The sequence below is a fragment of the Cloeon dipterum genome, chromosome X (genome assembly GCF_949628265.1).
Source record: "Cloeon dipterum chromosome X, ieCloDipt1.1, whole genome shotgun sequence".
Classification (NCBI taxonomy): Eukaryota; Metazoa; Arthropoda; class Insecta; order Ephemeroptera; family Baetidae; genus Cloeon; species Cloeon dipterum.
In genome coordinates, this window is record NC_088790.1 from 15,907,336 (window position 1) to 15,926,360 (window position 19,025).

The 19,025-nt window shown below is 37.9% G+C and overlaps 1 protein-coding gene across 2 annotated transcripts; it reads right to left on the reverse strand.

Moving 5' to 3' along the window:
- Window positions 1-74: 74 nt before the first annotated feature.
- On the reverse strand, window positions 75-4,570 carry LOC135945778 (probable cytochrome P450 6a14). 2 transcript variants are annotated; one of them, XM_065493646.1, is made up of 9 exons: window positions 4,304-4,570; window positions 4,158-4,250; window positions 3,905-4,102; window positions 3,680-3,847; window positions 3,146-3,350; window positions 2,869-3,090; window positions 2,606-2,819; window positions 2,520-2,560; window positions 75-2,466 (listed from the first exon to the last, which is right to left on the reverse strand). In XM_065493646.1, exons 1-9 carry the CDS (start codon window positions 4,526-4,528, stop codon window positions 2,297-2,299), a joined length of 1,536 nt encoding a protein of 511 aa, XP_065349718.1. In that variant the 5' UTR covers window positions 4,529-4,570; the 3' UTR covers window positions 75-2,296. The 2 variants fall into 2 exon arrangements, with proteins under 2 accessions (XP_065349718.1, XP_065349717.1); XM_065493645.1 differs by having other exon boundaries at window positions 2,520-2,537; window positions 2,586-2,819; window positions 4,304-4,569.
- Window positions 4,571-19,025: the final 14,455 nt, after the last annotated feature.

A 19,025-nucleotide genomic window follows, 5' to 3' on the forward strand; every position in this document is an offset into this window, starting at 1 on the left:
GAGAGAGAGAGAGAGAGAGAGAGAGAGAGAGAGAGAGAGAGAGAGAGAGAGAGAGAGAGAGAGAGAGAGAGAGAGAGAGAGAGAGAGAGAGAGAGAGAGAGAGAGAGAGAGAGAGAGAGAGAGAGAGAGAGAGAGAGAGAGAGAGAGAGAGAGAGAGAGAGAGAGAGAGAGAGTGGGTGATGTACGCACGCATTTTTCCCAACTAGTATTTCTTGCGGGATATTTGTTAAACAGTGGGTTCGGTTGGGTGAATCCTAATAAAATTTGTACAAAAATTTCATCCAATCCGTTGCCTTGCATTGTGAATGAAGCGCATGCTTTGCGAACACTTTTGCAATAATAGAGAGAATCCGAGCGATGTTTGAGGATCGAGTGCGGGCTGATTTGCCCCTACATTTGATGCGCTGGCTTGCAGCTTTCCATCATACGTGAAATAATTTTATAGGATAAATGGCTAGCTTTTCAATAAAAGCCCCCCGAATTATCACGAGCTGGTTCTTTTCTGGACTATGCTTCCTCCAATAAGGCCTGTGAGCCCATGTTATATCCATTATTGGGACGCGAGTTTTTCGCGAGTTGCTCGCTATATCAGGAGGTAGCCCATCTCGGAACACAGGAACCGGCTATCACATACTAAAAAAATTTCTTTAGGTGGGGAAACAGAAACATCCAAATTAGTTGCTAAGTTTTTAGCGTCAATTCAGCTAGCGAAAGAAAAAATATAAAATTAAAGATTTTTCCTTTCGTTCTTTTTTGGTTGTTGAAACCAGAAGATGCTGCTGGTTAGAGAAAAAATGCGAGTATGCTGAGCTACCGGCGCTTTTTCAGTTAATTGTGGCCCCCGTGCCATTTGGCTCGCGAAAAAACTCGTCGGCTGCTCTCTCCGACACACTCGATGCAAAATTCATGGTGGCACGCACGGGGCACGCAGCAAGAGAGAAGACTACTGAATACGCAAAAGCAAGGCGAGGCGGCGGCGGCTCACTTTGCTCGGTGCGCGCGCGGACAAAGGGCACAGAGCACACACGCAGCTCACCATTTGGCCGTGGTGCGGATGCTGCTGCTGGAGAGGACAAATAATGGAAAACCAACTGGCAATAAACAAACAGAGCAGCTCGTCAGCAGGCGGGCGGGCGGGCGAGCGAGCAAAGGACGCGTGAATAAATAATGAGACGCCGGCCGGGCACAAAGGACACAGTTATAGGAGCAGCCAACCCCTGAAAGGTGCTCTAGCAGCGCGCGCGCATTATCCGCCCGTGTGTGTGTGCTCAGCGCTGCGGTTCTCTCGTGCTCGTCTTTTCTAGCTGGCGGAAAGCACCGCCCTCGTCCGCCAACCCTTGCGAAACACACATACACATGCACGAGACGCAAGAGCACAGCGCCGCGATTTTCCTTCTTTTTCTGCCGTGCCGAGCGCTAACGCCCGTATTGATTCTCGCGCCTCTTCACCGTCACCCACGCACCGACCGGACGCTCTGCTTCCGCGAAACGTTTTATTCTGAATTTGGGGAAATGGCAATGAAGTTAAAAAGAGTTCATGCAGCTGAAACTGATTTTTTCCAGGACCAAATAAAAAAAGTACAAAATTTGGACGAAATCGCTTGTTTGTTAAACATTAACAGCGAAACCAACTTGTTATTATTAAAGCGATGATATTTTTTGCTGGTATTTATCAATGAACACAGAAATTACACGATCAATTGAATTACGTTGATCTTCAAATTTAAAATAATAAATATTCTGTGCAGTCACAAACCAAGAAAATAGAAAAGAGGATCCGTGAAAAGAAATTATAAAAAATATTATATTATGATTTTAAGGAAGGCATTCAAAAGTTAAAATGATCTTGACGTTACAGCACTTTTAAATTCATTCCATAAATGCTGCTTGAAGAGAGCGGAAACTTGCACCTGCTGTGCATTTGTAAAATCTTTTAGCGCCGCTGGAAATTCGTTTTTTAAAGGAAACGTATAGTTCAATGGAATCCAAATTTTTAAAAATTAATTAAGTGTAGGTAAGTTTTGACATTCAATAAGCAAATCATTATATAATTGTCCCTATATGTGTTGTAGGGTCAACCAGATTGCTTCATACACACTTATGTTTCATATTTTTTTCGTAGAGCATGATGTATATTATTAAAGTGTTTATTTTAATATCGGACTACTTCAAACGCCAAAATTTTCTGAAAATTTATCTCAATTTTTACTATACAAGTCTTTTTCCATTGGGCAGCATTGGGGTTTCTTTAGTCAATCAATTACTTACTAATTTTTTCTAAAAGTATAAAAAGTTGTTATTTCTGGATTTCTCTGAGCTGGATGTAAATGTTATCTTTCGCAGCCAGAACAAATTGCTTTGGATCTATCACGGGTGGATAGACACTTTTGGGCGACTCCAGAACTTCGAAGTGACGCAGAATTGCAAATAATCCAAGTTTGGATTGCAATTTGGCAAATCGCATTCCTGCGTAATTCAAAAGGGTTAAAATATTTCACGAAAATCGAAGTGAAACGCACCTATGCACTGACGGGGTCCGTCGCCAAAAGCCAGAAACATGCTTTTGTTATTTTTGTCCACGCAATCGTCGCCAAAAGCCAGAAACATGCTTTTGTTATTTTTGTCCACGCAATCGTCGTTGAATCGGTCAGGGTTAAACTTTTGGGGGTCCTCGAAGTGCTCAGGATCGTTCTGTATTGCGCGGTTTGGGATCACCAGAAGTGTGCCTTTCTCCAAAAAAACTTTCGTTCGGGGAATATTGTAGTTTTTCGTGCAGACTCGTGTTAAATTTGCAAACGGGGGATACATTCGAAGAGCCTCTGAAACAGACTTGTAGGAACCTATAATTCGTGCTTGGATTGTTGGTACCTTGCAATATATTATCAAGGTAGGTCATCTCTTGTATTGCTTGGTAAGTTAATTCGCCGCCGTGGCGTTTTAAAACTTCTTCAATATTATCTCGAGCCTTCTGTTGCACTTCTGGATTGCGTGCAATTTCCATCATTGCGAAACTCAAGGACGTGGCAGACGTCTCAAAACCTCCGACGAAAAACACAACCGCCTGTGCCACAATGTCGTCGTCCGTAAACTCTTTGTTTTAATGGTATATTAAGAAAATGTGAAAGATGCGCTAATTAAATATTACGGACGGTAGACGCAGATCCGTTCATTTCCTGTGATTCACCGTCAATTGAGCTCAATTGACCCTTTTTCAATTGGATCAGTAGTTGCATGAAGTCCTTTCTTGTGTTTCCTGATTGTAGCCTCTTCTCAATTATATCTTTCACGAGATTGCGGAAGAAATTATTAAGTTCTTGGCTGAAGATGCTGAACCTGAATAACCTGGCAACCTGTCGAGGAAAAATTACGTTAATAGTTTTTTAAGTACAATTTCTTTGGAAAGTGTCTTTTAGCAGAATGGCCATTTTTAGTTTACTATATATAATAGTGCCTTTGTTTTTTTTTCTTTTGAACCTTCTGCTCAACCCGTGGGTTATGAGTTCATCGAGTCCAGCAATATCACCGCAGAGCGGATAGCATGGAGCTTGGACCCAATCTTTTTGCCCCCCTGCACCGAGGTCCTTTAATCAAACGCTAGACATTTGTCCCCATAGCCTCTAGAAAGGCGCGCAAAGTTTGGCAACCTAATGGAAAAAATGAAGCTTTTGACTATACTAACGCTGGGAAGAAAGAAAATGCAGGTGATTTTGAATCCCTGTATGAAGTCCACATCGAACATCTTTTTTCCCATTACTCTAAACGTGTCATTTGGATTTTCTAGAGAATTCACCGAAAGGCCGAAAACACAAGATCCAATAACATCAGTGGTAAATCTGGCGAGTAAATCCTAAAATCACAAACAAATTGGTTATCGTTCATGAACCGTGTAATGCAATGATTGCACCTTTATATCCAAATCCTGGTTTTGGTGGCATCTCAAGTATTTTTCGAAGTTATCAGCACATTCGTACACAAGTGGGAACATAGCCTTGATCCTGCCTGAGGTGAAGGTCGGGGACAGCGTGGTGCGCATTTCCTTCCACTGCTGGCCGCTCATGTTAACCAAGTTTCGAGACTGCATTGGATCGTTGTGTGGGTCAACCTAGATAACAGATAAAAGCATTAAAACCCCTAAATTCTTCCAAAGTTCATCTAACTTCGAATCCATGGTCAACGAAATGGGAGAAATCGCTGATGACGATCGACCTGATGAGTTCAGGGTCCATCACCAGCAGCCCCGGAGTGTTTCCCTGCGACACAGAATTTCTCAGAGAGCCCCATTTTTTATCTTTTTGGTGTATACCTGATAGTAACCGACGAACCTTTTGCCCTTGTGCTCATAGTAGAGTCGGCTGAAAAGTTCAGACATGTGCTCTTGTAATGAGAGCGCGGACCAGAGGGAACCGACAATTGGCAACGCATCGACGCTTTCCACTCCTCTGCTGCGCCAGTAGCCGTGGTTGCGGATGCTGATTTTGTACACTAACAATATTAAAATTACCACCAATGCCACTGTGAACGCAACCATCTTAGCTTGAAGTTCTGTTTGCACTGAAAAGAGTTATAAAATGCTATGTCAGTTCGGTCCCAATGACTTTGACTACCATTGAGATAAAAAAATATGTTGTATTTAATGGTATGTTGTTTTTGCGCAAGTATATGATGCTCCCTTAATCTCTTAAATATAGCGATAAGGTACAGTTGCACAAAAACAACACGCACAATATTAGTGCTTTTATTTTGCTAATTCTTAACAATTTAAAATTTTTCACTTTACAGAAATATTTTATTCACAATTTAATTCATCTGGTTAATATATATAAATAAAAAAGGCGTTAACTTATAAATCCGGATTAATTTTTACTCATTTAAAATTTTTATTTAAAGTTCCTTTATTTTCAACTGCCAATATTAATGAAAATTTAATAACCATACATTTGTCCTAAGTTGCTAATCATACAATTAAAAATGCGCATGTAACTTTAGAATCTTAACGACGGTAATTAATTTTTAAGCAACTCAAGAACAACTTTTTCAATCTATATTAATTTACCTCAAGTATCCTGGAAAGAATTAATGTGATTCAATATAATAAATATTCTTTCAGAGCTCCCAATCCCAGTTAGTTTTCCGTTAGAAAGGGATAAAGTGTCAACTCAAAAATAATTTTTAATAAGAAATTGGTTTTCAAATCAATGTCAAAAAAGCATTTTTCTATTGAACTTAAATTTTGGTTGACCAAAACATGAATTGTGCCACTGATTTCAAGTCAATAATAATTTTCTTGTTCATTTTTTTCTTATTAGACGTAAAAAATGATCTTAATGGGGAGGTAAAAACAGTCGGAGAAAAATGGAGACAAGCTCAAAATTAGAGAGGTTGTTCAGTCTTTTTTGCTAAAAAAACTGGAGCATTTTTGCACATTGCAAAATTGGTGAACCCTGAGTTAGATTGGCTTTGAATATGTACTGAATGCGCCACATTTTAAAGTTTCATTCAAGTTCGATTTTTAACTCTAAATGAATACAACATTTGAACCACAATCGTTCTCAATCCCATTTTACTTGGCGAATAAAATTTGAAGCAAAGATCCCACTCTTTTGCATCACTAACCAATTAAATACATATTAAACCAATACTTGTTGAGATAAAAATAATTATTTTTTCCTCTTGAGACTATCCAGGACTAAACTTTATATATTAGCAAGGTGCACTCGATTTAATAGCTCAATTTAATGGCACACGGTTCACTGAATTTATTCTGTTCAAGATTCTCTGTGCGTCCAGCCATGATTATGTAAACACTCGATCACAACGCAACATTTTTATTGTTATTTTCGGTAACGGCCGCGAGGGAGGCGAAAAGGATGAAAATGAAAGACCGCAAAAGTTGTTGCACGCAGCGCAGGGGCGGCTCCCTTTGAACATGTTGCGTCTAATGAATTTTGACCAGCTCAACCTTCGGCTCTTTCATCGGCTGCTCAATGGGAATTACACGCGTCTTACACCAATTGATCGCTCTGCTCCTATTCACCGCCGGCAGCGGCTGCTGTCCCGACAGTTTACGCCTGATGTCTAAATCAGTGCTAAACGAATTGCAGGAAATGCACCTTTTTCGAAAGTGTGTAAACACTACACTCTTCACGCAGCTATTTTGATAAGGGAAAACACTTGTTCCTCAATTTTATTGCGGATTTTTTTTATTTTAATCTCACGGCTTAATTTGTGAAGAAGGTGGCAAATTTTTTTCCTTTGTAAGATTAATTCAAAAACACAATTATTATATTTTGTAAAACACTATCGGAATATTTGAAATCTGTGATTGTAGAATAAACAAAAATGTGATATAAATATAATAATTCAAATCCAACACTTCCATTTTTGCAATTTAAGTCTGCGAGAAGTTAATTTCAAAGTCTTTCCGGTGTGCAGAATCTGTTTAATTAATAATATTTTTTACTGTCTCAATTTTAGCGGTTTCTTGTAATTTTAACAAAACATTTTAATAAAAAACGGCAATATTGCATGAAGCAGTGATAACAATTTGCTGGATCGATATTCATTGCAGCAGCGGATTTCAATCATTTCATTCGGTCCTTGATCGGATTTGGCTCAACGAAGCGTGAATTAGTGTGGATTTATGAAACAAACAAATGTGCTTTGTTCGAGCTTTTGCCTCCGAGGCTGCTGCAGCAATAAAACAAGTCTACAAACTCGCGGCGAGCTGTTTATTTGCGCGCATTGAGCAACGAGGGTGCTTTTTATATTGTACTACGTGTACATAGTGCCCATCGCATGCTGTATGTAATCATTGTTTGCTCAAAATAAGCGCGTTTGTTCACGCACGCTGCGCTCCAGCCCCCATCGCTGTCAGCGCAAATTAATCACACGCTCGTAATCAGCTCTTTCAAATCTGCCGAATATGGGCAACAAACTACGGGAGGCATATTTAATTTAATGCACGAAATGAACCACATACAGAGTTGATGTCATAATTATTCAATGCACTTCATATTCTTTTTAGACTTAACTAACTAAAGAACTATTTTGATTTATCCCAGGAAAATTAATTTCTTCAAAAAGGAAACCACCAAAAATTTATCTTCTTTCTTTCTTCCTCTGAAAATGCAGCTCACTGTCCATTAAAAAACAATTTGAGGTTGTCGATTTGAGACATTTCAATTATTTTACAAAGTTTTTTATAATTTCATAAAAATGTTGAAAGGTTTGCCTTTTGAAGTGGTGCTAACAATTAATAAAAATTTGCATTGTTGGCTGTAGCAAGTGGTTCATTGAGTCTATTGTTTGTGGAATTTAGCAAATAAAATGCGTGCAATACTTAAATCTGGACCGAGTAACAGTTAATTTCAGATTTTGACTCGTTTCTCGAAAATTTAACGGATATTCAACCTCGAATCATTTGTTTTTTCACATAAATTCCACGATCTATCGAACAGTGTGCGAATAAGGGAGAAAATTTACCTACTGGTGAAATAAATTCTGATTTTCAATAGAGAGACATTGCTAGTCTCCATTCATTGTCCTGTAAATTTGTTTTATATATATATATATATATATATATAAATTGTATAATTTTAATGTGTTGTGTGACTTGGTAATATTTGTTTTTTTGTATGTTAATTTGAACCATTGTAAAATCGTTTGATCTTTGTACAACTAAGTGTATATATATGAACGGAGAAATAGATAAATAAATAAAATTGCGCACTCAAGATTGATTTCAAAACATTTTTTTAATGAACTTGATCCTGAGTGTGGTACTTGTTTGGTCGGGGCCTGAATCGAAATTGCATCTCGCGCTTTATTAAATCCTGCGGCCTTCCCAGTGTCCTCGGCCAGAGGGGATTTGATATATTCATAGGCTGAGAGGGCTTCCGACGCGAATTGAAAGACAAGTGGTGCGGAAGTAACGCGCAGCAAATACCGCGGGTGCACAGAAGCCAAATTGGATTGAAACGCACAATATTTCGTCGAGAGTTATTAAAATGTGAAAAAGCAGCGCCAGAGAAATAATAAACAAACAGTATATGTAAGTGCGTAAGTTAGTGTTGTAATATACCTCTTCTCTGTTGTGGAATAAAGATAAAATTGCGTATATTGCGTTCGCTGCTGTGAACTGGAGGGTGAAATTTTCCTCTACGCAGGCTACTCAGCCTTGTTTTCATTGATCCAATGTATTGCTGAAAAGTGGCGAAGCAGAAACTGTCAATAGTATTGTGTTCGTGAACAAAATAGGTTTGCCAGCAGTAAAATGTAATAGTCGGGAGTGTAAATTTATGAAAAACTTGCAAACATTTCTAAAATTAAATTGTCGTAAACTCTCACATTTCCAACATCTCAATACCCAACATATTTAGATGTTTTCGTGCAATGGCGTGTCACGATGTTTAGGTGAGGAATGGTAAGCTACCCGCGCTGAAGTAATGTTCTGCGGCACAGTTTCCCTTCTCCTGCAAGGCGTAAATTGCTGCCACGGGATTTGGTTATTTAAAGTTTTTCTGGTGTTTTTTTATTATTATTTTCTAGTCCACGTGATTGTCACACTTTTTAAAATATTAAATTTATCTATTGAAAGGATTAAACAGTAGCATAAAAATTTATCACTGCATGGCTGAAAAAATTACAGTCGATCAGAAAAAAACCCCTTCTTTGTATCAAAAATATTTTTCAACCAAATAATTTTTAATCTCTCTTATCTTAAGGATAAACTGGTCGTTTCCAACCTATTGAAATTATTTTAAACATAGATGAAGCTGTTTTGAATGCTATTAAAAATATAGATTTTTGACACAGGGAGCATTACTCTTGCTTCATAATATATTCATTAGTGGAGGGGCCTGTCACGATCGTCTAATTTTTAGCAAATTTTTGATTTGATGAAATTTTAAACATACGTAAATATTGAATTTTGATAATTTCAGTCCAAGCACAAATTGAATATTCCACAAAGAAGAAGAAGGAAAGAGACCCTAAGTTAAGGAAAACCAAACGGTAAATTTCTAACAAAAACCTTTTGCCTTGCAACTATTTTAAATATAAATAATGTGAATCGTTGCTATTTCATGCAAAGTATTATATACTACTCGTCTTGAGCTGGGATGAAATTCATTCCATCCCTTTTACCTTTTCTCAAGACCCAACCCGCGCGAGAGAGTGCGTTGTTCAGAAAGGCTGCTCGTTTGGGATTCATTACGGCTTTGATGAAAGCATCTGCCAGGAGAGCGGATTTGGACGGAGCGCCGCGGGCTGCGAGAGATCGCTGCGTCGATTTGTTCAGAGTGGAAAAAGCAGGAGCGCCCGAGGCGGCGCAGTGAGCTGTGCACGACGCGTAAGTAGCCAAAGTGCTGATTTACACAGGGGGCTTTTCATGCTCATTATGTTAGTTTTCGTTGCGTATATTGAGCAAGGTCGCTACCTTCGCCCTAGGAACCGTTGTGCGCCGATTGCATTGCCGATGCCGCCAGAGTGAGTTCATCTGCGCGAGCACACGTGAAAATACACACACCACTCGTACACAAGGCACAGTTCGCTGCCATGGGCCAATGCACGTGCGTTTCCTATTGCGGTCGTGGAAAATAAGCGACTGCATTTTTTCCACAATCAATGCGTTGACGTAAACGGAGGCGATAAATAAAAACTGTACTACATAGATAGGGGATTGTTCTAAATAAATTATGAGATTTACTGATTCCTATGTAGAGCTGCTTTTTTGGTTATGTCCAGCGCTGTGAATTTTGTGAGCTTCCTATCGTTACGGGACCTCCAAATGAGTACGAATCATGCAATATTGAGCCATTTGAACCATGAAACAATATGTTAGAACAGATGGAGAGTTAGAAGGGGAAATATGCGGGTTAGGAAATTTTTAAAAAATTGTGCAAGGAGACCAATCACAGAATCAATTTCAACACTGGTTTGTATAGCAACTGTATTTCAGCTAATCCCAAAAGCCTCATCAGGAAACCTGGCTATTGGCACACAGACTGACCGTAAATATTTTTTCCAAGGGGTGAGCATGGCTCATTCTCACCTCCTATCAATTGAATTTGTTTTAGTCTCCTGGAGAGTCCTTAAATTATTGATTCTTTGCAATTGATCCCCTTAAGTGTCACTCCTTGACATTATAAACAAATGAATAATTTTCATTTCCAACACAATCAGCTAAATACCCAAGCGATTTTGCAAATTTTTGGTTCTTGAAAAAATATCAAATTTTAGATCAAAATTTCCTGCTCAAAAATATTTTTCTAACCTTTCATTACTGTAGATATGCAAATGAAAATCCATGAAAAGTTAGTAGAAAAATTCAGATATTTTTCATGCGCAACAATTTGCACATAATCTGAATTCTTGATGTAGCCGAGTTAACAGTACATTTCCCTACTATAATTTATAATTCGAAGTCTGTAAAACGAAGGAAATAAAACTTACTGTTAGCTGCTTATAGCCAAAGCAGAAGCCGACTGCGAGAAATTATGTTAAATAATTCCAAGCAGAGTAGAGTCATTTTTATTGAGTATTTTCTCTCACAATCAGTAAATTTGAAAACAAATATTTAATTTGCGGAACCAACAGAGGACTACATTCGACGACCCTCTGCTTCGTCCTGATGTTTTCCGATGGAGGAGGTTGTGCAGAACACATTGAATTGGGGAAGGCGCGCGGTGAGAGAGGCCTTAAATCTCTCTAATTCCAGGCATTGATCGACGCCAACCATGCATGTGCAATATTACAGCACGCATTGATGCACATTTCGATTCAGCGACCTGTGCTGTGCTCTCAGCGGCGGAGCGAGGGCAAAAAACCAGCTTACGCGCGCACATACAGGGTGTATGTATATATCCATCCCTCCTGCCGCTCCGAATTTCGTATATTACATTGTCGAGCAGCGAAAAGAATAGCCTCCCCGCCGAAGAAAAAAGGCTGCTGCTGGCTAAAAAATACACACGGCATACTCGTCTGGCCGAATAATGAGGATATTATATGTATTATTAAGGCGGCGCGCATAAATGTACAATCAGCAGGCCTCTCTCTTTTGTCAGATGTGCATTTCGCTACGAGATTCGTTGAATGAGAAGCAGCGAGATGCCTGCATGCGTTCCCAAGTAGCACGCTCAACTTTTATAACTGTCGGATTTGCTGTTTTGTTTGTTCCGTCCGACTCAATGGCTATGGTCAAAATAGGGGCGGGTATCATATTTTCTGATATTACAGGGTTTGAAAGATACGAACTATAAAAACGGCAAAAAATGAGATCGTTAGAAAAATCAAAGTTATAACATGTCGAAATTTAAGGTTGGTTCTTCAATGATAAAACAGAAACGATCCCATCCTCGTTAATTGCTTCCTTTGAATTTTTTCTTCTGATAATTTTTGGCGTCACAGGTACACACACCACATTAAGGCTATTTTTCGTGGAAACAAGATATAATAAAAAAATTGAAAGGGTAACATATTTAAGGAAACATTTTTAGCAACGAGGAAGAAGTCGTTTTATTTTAATACTGAAACTCTAATTAAGAAAAATTCGTGCACTTTTTGTGGACCACCTAGAAATAATTTCTTTAATTTCTAAATTCATTGGTGTTAGTGTTCATGTATCTCATGATGATAAAAAATCCTTTTAGAATTGTTGAAATGTATATATGAAGCTCTCAAAAATTTAGATTTTATCTGGAAAATCTAGGATATTTTAATTTTAAAGAGAGAAATCACGTTCTCGAAATAGAAATAGCAGCTTAAAGGCAGATTGCTGCAGTGTTGATTTTTTTAATGGGTGCTATGACTATGAGGCTGAAAATATCTAATACCAATTAATGACCTGAAAGGTAATACATATATGTGAAACATTTTTTAACTTGAAAATTTTCGCCATATTGCTGCCAATCCTAATATTTGAATTTTTCTCTCCAACATAAGGTTTTTCTAGGAGAGAAGTATGAGTTAAAAACACGACAGTCAACTGCATTCCTCTTTGGCATTGTGCGGGACAGCGTAAAAAGCGTGGGGTGAGTTAGTTGTGTTTTGCGCACGTCTCGCTTTTTCCTTGGCACTTGAACGACGTCACCGGCTTTTGATGAAGCACCTTTCCAGTTGACAACTGCATTTTCACTTTTTTGACATGCCGCTAGAGTCAAGTGGCATCAGTTGCGTTAAAAAAACAGCACTACTTCTCTGCGGAACTAAGCCCATTAGTTAAAGAATTTCTAGTTAAATATTTAAAGAAATTTTGGCCTTGTGAAAAGATTTCACTCAGTCTTGTGCAACAAATTGGGCTAACTTGTGTCAAAACTTTACGGCCTTTGCAGAAAGAACAGGCATTTGCAATTTATTTATTGAAAAAATTGCCAAAGCAAAAGAGATTGAAAACTTGCAAATTTCTTAAATTTTTAGTAATCAAACTGAACGATTTAATGAGCTAAGTATAAAAGTAGAGTAAACTTTTCCAATCTCTGAGTTTACTGTTTATTATATATTGTAATCGACTTTTCTATGATAAAATAGGTCTGATTTACGATTGTCTGGTTTACCTAATCGTTGTTAAAAAGGAACAAAAGTACAGATATGCTATTCATCACAGTCCCTTTCTTTGAACATTATTAATCTCTTGAACCACATTATCACCATAAAAATCATAGCGGCTTTACCATTTTTCTGGAAAAGGGCAGAAAATATTAAAATTTAGAAGTTTAAAGTGTGTTTAAAAACCTAAGCACTGGTAAGAACAAGACTTCAACCATACATTTTTCAGGATATACAAATCGGTGAATACGCTAGTATTCACGATATCTTGATAATTTTTCTTCTGGTTTTTTTGAAATCATTTTGATGCTATTAATTTTACACTTTTAACAAATCGTCTAATATTTTTATACTATTTTTTCTTGCACACTAGACGGTTTTTAACGCTTAATATTAAGCAATTTTAATGAAAAATATCTCTTTTTATCCATATTTTATGATTTTAGTCATTTTCTTAAGGAGTCTTATTGTACAAGATGCAAGTACTTTAAAAACACAATTATAAAATAATTTTAGAAAAAGTTAAGTCATTTGATTTTCCCCTAAACCAAAAAAATTATCAAAGAAAGGGTAGCATGATTTTCCTTCAATTTTTGGGCTGAATTGAACTGTTTTTTAATCGTTAAGTTCAGTGTGAAAAACTGATCACATATAATTTTATGACAAAAATTCCTTTTCAAATGACACAGAGTTAAATTTCCTAATGCTAAGCAAAAGTTGGCAGTTTTTTTGTGATATTTTAGCCAACTTTGGATGGTTTTAAGTATGGTTCTTAAATGTCTGTAAAATTCCATGATTCGTAAACTCGTTTGATAGCCCCGCAAGCATTAGAAGCTCAGAAAACCAGTCGATCGTATCAATTTCATAGCCCTAGAAATCATTCAGTCTGGACGCGATTCATTTTATTTTCATCCGAGATCAGGTTTCAATGTATTTGTTGCGTTCACATGACATGAGCCACCGCACACACCAATAATTCTCCATTCTCAATCTCTCAACTCAACCGTTCTCTTCCGCACCAACACGCCGAACAAATGAGCGCAGATTGAAAGATCGGAATCAAGTGTCACGGCTTCGGCGGCATCGGCGCACAGGTGCGTCGTTCCCTCGAGAGCAATTAGGGCGATTAACCCTCTCTAGCGCTAATAACGATCGGGCGGGGGCTCAGGTGCTCACACGCATTGTGCGTGCGCGCGGCTTCAGCGGCGGCGGCGGCGGCGGCACAAAGAGAGAGGTGTGAATTTGATCGTTAGCGCTGGGAAGCGGCCCCTGTTTAGACATTCATGGCGTGCGTTGTCATGGTGATTGCGCATCAGCGCCGCTCCGACACCTTGGCGTGCGCATTATGCCGAGTGATTGCCCCCGCGCGCGCTCTATTCACCCTCGCACACCGGCTTATTATAATCTCGCACCCTTTTGTTGATGCCTTGCTTGTTGTTGTGTATACGCGCGCGTTGTTTGCGCCCGAGCAGCCAGCGCCAATTAGAGCGGAATTTCGCCGACGCGTTCAAACGTAATCCGTAATTTCGTAACATGCAGCCTCCGGGGTGCTGCGCGATAGTATCCTCTTGTCCTGTGCTGATCGGGGGTAAATTAATCGACTCCCCAAGCAAGATAGTGAGCTATCTCACCTTTGCCTACATGTGCTACAAGTTTAATTACATGTTTGTTGGAGACAAGTAGAAAAGTTAACTTGGAATCGTAATTTTTTTGAAGGCACATTTTTAGAGCTGTGAAATTTAAACAAATTAGCACAAATCGTGAATTTTAAGCCTTTTGAGCTAACCTTAAAACCGTTGAAATTGTTCAAAAATCCATGGATTAAATGTACATTTTTGCTTCTCCTATTCTTTTGTAGATTTTCAAATAATTAACACACCATTCTCAACGTTAAAAATTGTTTATTGATTTAATAAATGTTCAATTCAGACTTAATATTTAAAGAATATTCGCACTACGTTTTCTTTGATGCAATTGTTCAGTGGAGGATTAATGATTAATAATTAGATATTAACTAAAATGATTTTTTTTCTAAGTACTTTTTTAAGTTCCTACAATTAGTTACTTAGAAAATATATTATTTCGATTTACGGCTAAAATGTGATATCTTACCGTTAAACTTCTTATTGTTAGCAGTAAAAACATGTTAACTTGACTAAAATGAGATGTCTAAAAAATTGTCCAATTCCGTCTTAATTGGAAACTGTCTAAACCGTTTAAATTTCACGGAAGAACAATGTAAAATTAGTAGAGGAAATGAAATTTTAGTAACAGAATTGGAGGAATAAAGGCGAAATCGGCAAAGCTCGTAAAAATGTTTTTCTATTATGTAAATCTCCTTTCATTTTTTCCAAACCTAACTGGAGGTGTGAATATTGTCGGCTGCCTTCTACCCTCTTGCGCTTCAAACCTAGCTTTTCACACAAGCATCTGTTTCACATCTTTTGCGATATGCAAATTTTACAAACAAAAATAGGATAAACATATGTATAGTTGATAAATTTAGAAAAAGAATTCACAAAAATTTAAACAGATCCATCATTTAACCACTTTTACGAGCTTTGTCAATATTGCCATTATTCCATCTTACAGTTCATTGTTTCATTTATGCTTTATTGTTATTTTAAATTGTTTCTTAGCAAATATTAAAGCCCAAGCAAAATATTTCGAGTTTAGAAATGGTGAAATGCTCCTAAACAAAATTCAGATATTATTGTGATTGGTTAAAAGCTCGCTGACGAACATGATTGTTTCCTTTTTGGACGGAAAATTGGAAAATATTCTTGTATAGTGAGATGCAAAAAAATTAAATAAACAGAAGTACTTTTGCTTTAGTATTGACGGCTAACAAATATGTTGTATTTACAATTACAAACAATAATGGCAGCATTTGTTCTCTCGAGGGGCTCTCAAAGATGAAAAATCAACATTGCAGCTTTGCTCGAATATATGAATAAATATTTGTAAAAACTAAAAGGCAAAAGCCAAATCTAAATATTTAAATGTTTTTGAGAACATTGAAAACAACCATTGAAGTACGAAACTAAAAAATGTCTTGTTCAACTCGACTGTTTAGCAAACCTCTATGTATTATTGACACACTACCAGATATAAAAAATAGAACTAAATTGAATTATTATTAAATAAATCAGCAATGGGAAAAAACTAGTCGGAAAAAATACATTTTTTTTGGTTTTCCACGGTTTCTCTATTTTATGACTCCAAAAATATTAGATTTTTGCATCAAATTCAAGCAGAGGCAGCGTGTGAAATAGTCCGATGGAGTGTTCAAAATTTAGTTGCATTTTCTTATTCATCCAACATTAATTCAAAAAACATGTACGTGTTTTAATAAAATGCTAAAATTGCGGAAACACTTTTTTTTGCAATTAAGTTGGGGTTTCGGAGAAAATGCGGGATTTAATTGCTTAATAAAATATTGAGTTTTTTAAATGAAGCTTTGCAAGGAACGCAATCAAAATATTTGCGTAAATTCAATCAATAAATCCTGAATCATATTTTTAGTGAGCTGAGGCCATGCTTCTATTATACTTTTCTTGAATGACTCACTCATTCAGTTCTGTAAATACGAGTCGGCGGTGCATTCGGGTGGAAGCTGCCAGACAACAGGTGCAACAAATTCGCTGTATTGTCGCGTTGGTCACTGAGGATTACTCGAGTGGCGAGAGCAAAAGAGAGGACAAATGCAGCGCTGCTGCAGATTTGCTCTCTGGCCATTCATTCGCCAGCTTATTTTCCGGTGGCACAAGAGGGAGCAGTCCTCTCACCGGCGACACGGCTAATCCCATTATGCAGACATGTAATTTCGGTCCAGAAGGAGCTGAGAGCCGCTTTCACGCTCGATTGAACGCGACCTTTTTGAGGAATGTTTGCCGTTGCTTATATAGTTATAAACAAATTATTGCTCTCTCGGCCACTCGAATGAAGCGCGAGTGGAAATCGGACCATGATTGAACCTGGTTTAAAAGGATTCCGTTCACGAGGAGTGAACGGATGCAGGTCGTGGGAAAAATTTATTGGAATCTGAATGAAATCGAGGAGGCTTTTCAACCGAATATAATATCCTTTTTCGTTTCTATCAAGAATGATACACATAAAATCATATGTTTGAAAGGAAAACTTGTATAAAAATAAAATCGGATTTTCGTGTTTTCTTTTTATATCATAATGCTACTTGAGTGAATCAATATAAATGTTGATTTTGTCTTGGTTATTATGCAACCAGTTGGTCAGGTATGCGAGATGGTTGCATAACTCGATCTTGGACGGCCGGAATGCAATTTTAGGCTGCAAACAAAGCAGTCAGCTTAATGCTCCGTTTTAATTTGGCGTATCTCACTGGGAAATCTGGCAAATGGAGCGCTAGCTGCCATGAAAGAATACACTTCAGACATTTGCGCTGACTTGATGTAAAAAAGCGGCTGCGCTTGTCGTGACGTGTCTTTTTATCCGTACGTCGCTCAAGCGGGCAGCACACGGCCGCTTTCAAGTCTATTAAAAGAGCGCGCGCGATGCCTGCTTTTATTTCAGATTTCCAGATGTGATTATGCGGACCCAGACGGCGAGCAGAGGGAGGAGAGAGCAGGCGAATGATAAAAGATCAGCACACGCCGAAAGCAGGCCTGGGAACATGCACAGTCTCTGCCTCCGCACTTGCTCGGATTTCGATCCAACTTCAAAACGAAGATAGAAAAACTTGAAAGAAAATAATGTTTTGTGACACCTGGAATCTGTGGTAATTTTTTTATAAAATATGTATCAAATGTTCTGCCGTAGGTATTAAATATTTTTTTGTTTTTAGAATGCGATGGAAATTTGTATCCTGTGGGCTATGAGCTCACCGCTGAGTGGATAACGTGGGGCCAAAGTTGCCTCATTTAACCAATTTTTCCCTTCAAAATGTAGCCAACAGGATTTCAAAGCAATTTTAAAATGAATTAAAATATGTTTGCAAAATTTGAATACTTGAAATTAATATGCTCAATTTCATCAAGGCCTTTGCTAAATTCACAGTCAATGTGGGTGAAATTGGACTTTAAATACGATGTTGAAAAACATTCTTTTAAGTCTTTCAATTAATTAATTAATGGTTTATTAAACGCAAAATATGCGTGCAACACTCTACATCTAAAGGTTACTCAATTTTTACACATTTTCGCTGCTTCTCTCAAAGTAAGAAGAAAATTGAAGAAGCAATATTCTCAAGCTACCGTTAATTATTACTTCCTTCCAAATGTTGTTCCTACATAATTGTATCATTACTTTATGGATGTGTGCTGATTTGGGGCAGAGTTGCCCTGTCAGCCCATAATAAACTTAAATTTTGAAACTAAGTTTTCTTGCTGTACACTTTTGGATATGATATTTTTCACAAGTCTCGCCACAGAACTTACATCTACAATCATAATTAGGCTCATACATAGTGAAACGTTGCATTGTTACAGAAAATATAGTGATAGCCATGACAAGCAAATCTTGCAAAAATATGTCCATCAGGAAAATCAGGGCCACGCCAGTTGTCATTAATCATAGTTTCAGTCTCAAAAAACTCAGAACAAATTAACAGTCTATTTGTTTTCTTTTCTTCACAGAACTTTATATACACATCAGTCTCTGGTAGATTAAATCTAACTTTTAAGTCAGTTACATATAAATTGGAGTCTTTCGCAATCAATTCATAAACATAACGAGATCTATTATACTTAGAAATTCCAAGCACTTTTTTAAAATAGCGAGTTTTCACTCTTTCTAGATTTACAAAATCCATATTAGTTAGATGTGGCCAGATAATTTCAATTCCATATGAGGCTGTTGGCGAGATTTTAAGGTCGAAGAGTTTAACCGCAGTATTGATAGAAAGCCTGTTTAAATTTGTAATGCTATAAGTAGCCATTAAAGCTGCTCGCACTCTTTTTTCTACATGTCTCGAAAAGGACGTACCCGAGGTTTGGAACACAACACCTAAGTCTTTCAATTGCGTGATTTTTACCCATTCGATTCCAAAAAGTAAATCCTGCAGAAACGTTTTCAATTTCGAACCCAACGAAGTAATGAACTTATTGACCCAAATAGAATTACTTTTTTATTCAGAAAAACCCCCAGAAAAAGTGACCTAAAATAGATTGCTCAGCGAGATATATTGTCTTCCTTTCCCCAAATTGATTTTGTGAGCTGCAATTTGGCTTGTTAACGTCCGCGCCTCGCCCCTTCCGCAACCCCTTTCCCACAGCGAGAAAGGAAAGCAAACCAATTTGCATCCGAGGCCCTCGCAGACGAGCGGATATATATTATTTAATCTGCGTGGCGGTGCGGCGTTTGAATGTCGTTTTCTGCGTTTGGCACATGAGAGAAGAGAAAGAGCGGCAAATGCAGCGTAATCTTCATTGAGCGGGCGCAACAGCAGTTTTGATTGAGCCGGCCAACTGATTCGTAATCCGATTATCCGCCCCTCACACCCTTGT

What these genes read in the sequence shown, in the direction of transcription:
- LOC135945778 (XM_065493646.1), bottom strand. Translation starts at nt 4,528, where the DNA reads ATGGTTGCGTTCACAGTGGCATTGGTGGTAATTTTAATATTGTTAGTG. An exon ending in GGTTCGTCGGTTACTATCAG is followed by an intron (nt 4,251 to 4,303) that starts GTATACACCAAA and finishes TCTGTGTCGCAG; the next exon opens with GGAAACACTCCGGGGCTGCT. An exon ending in GACAAAAATAACAAAAGCAT is followed by an intron (nt 2,561 to 2,605) that starts GTTTCTGGCTTT and finishes AAATAACAAAAG; the next exon opens with CATGTTTCTGGCTTTTGGCG.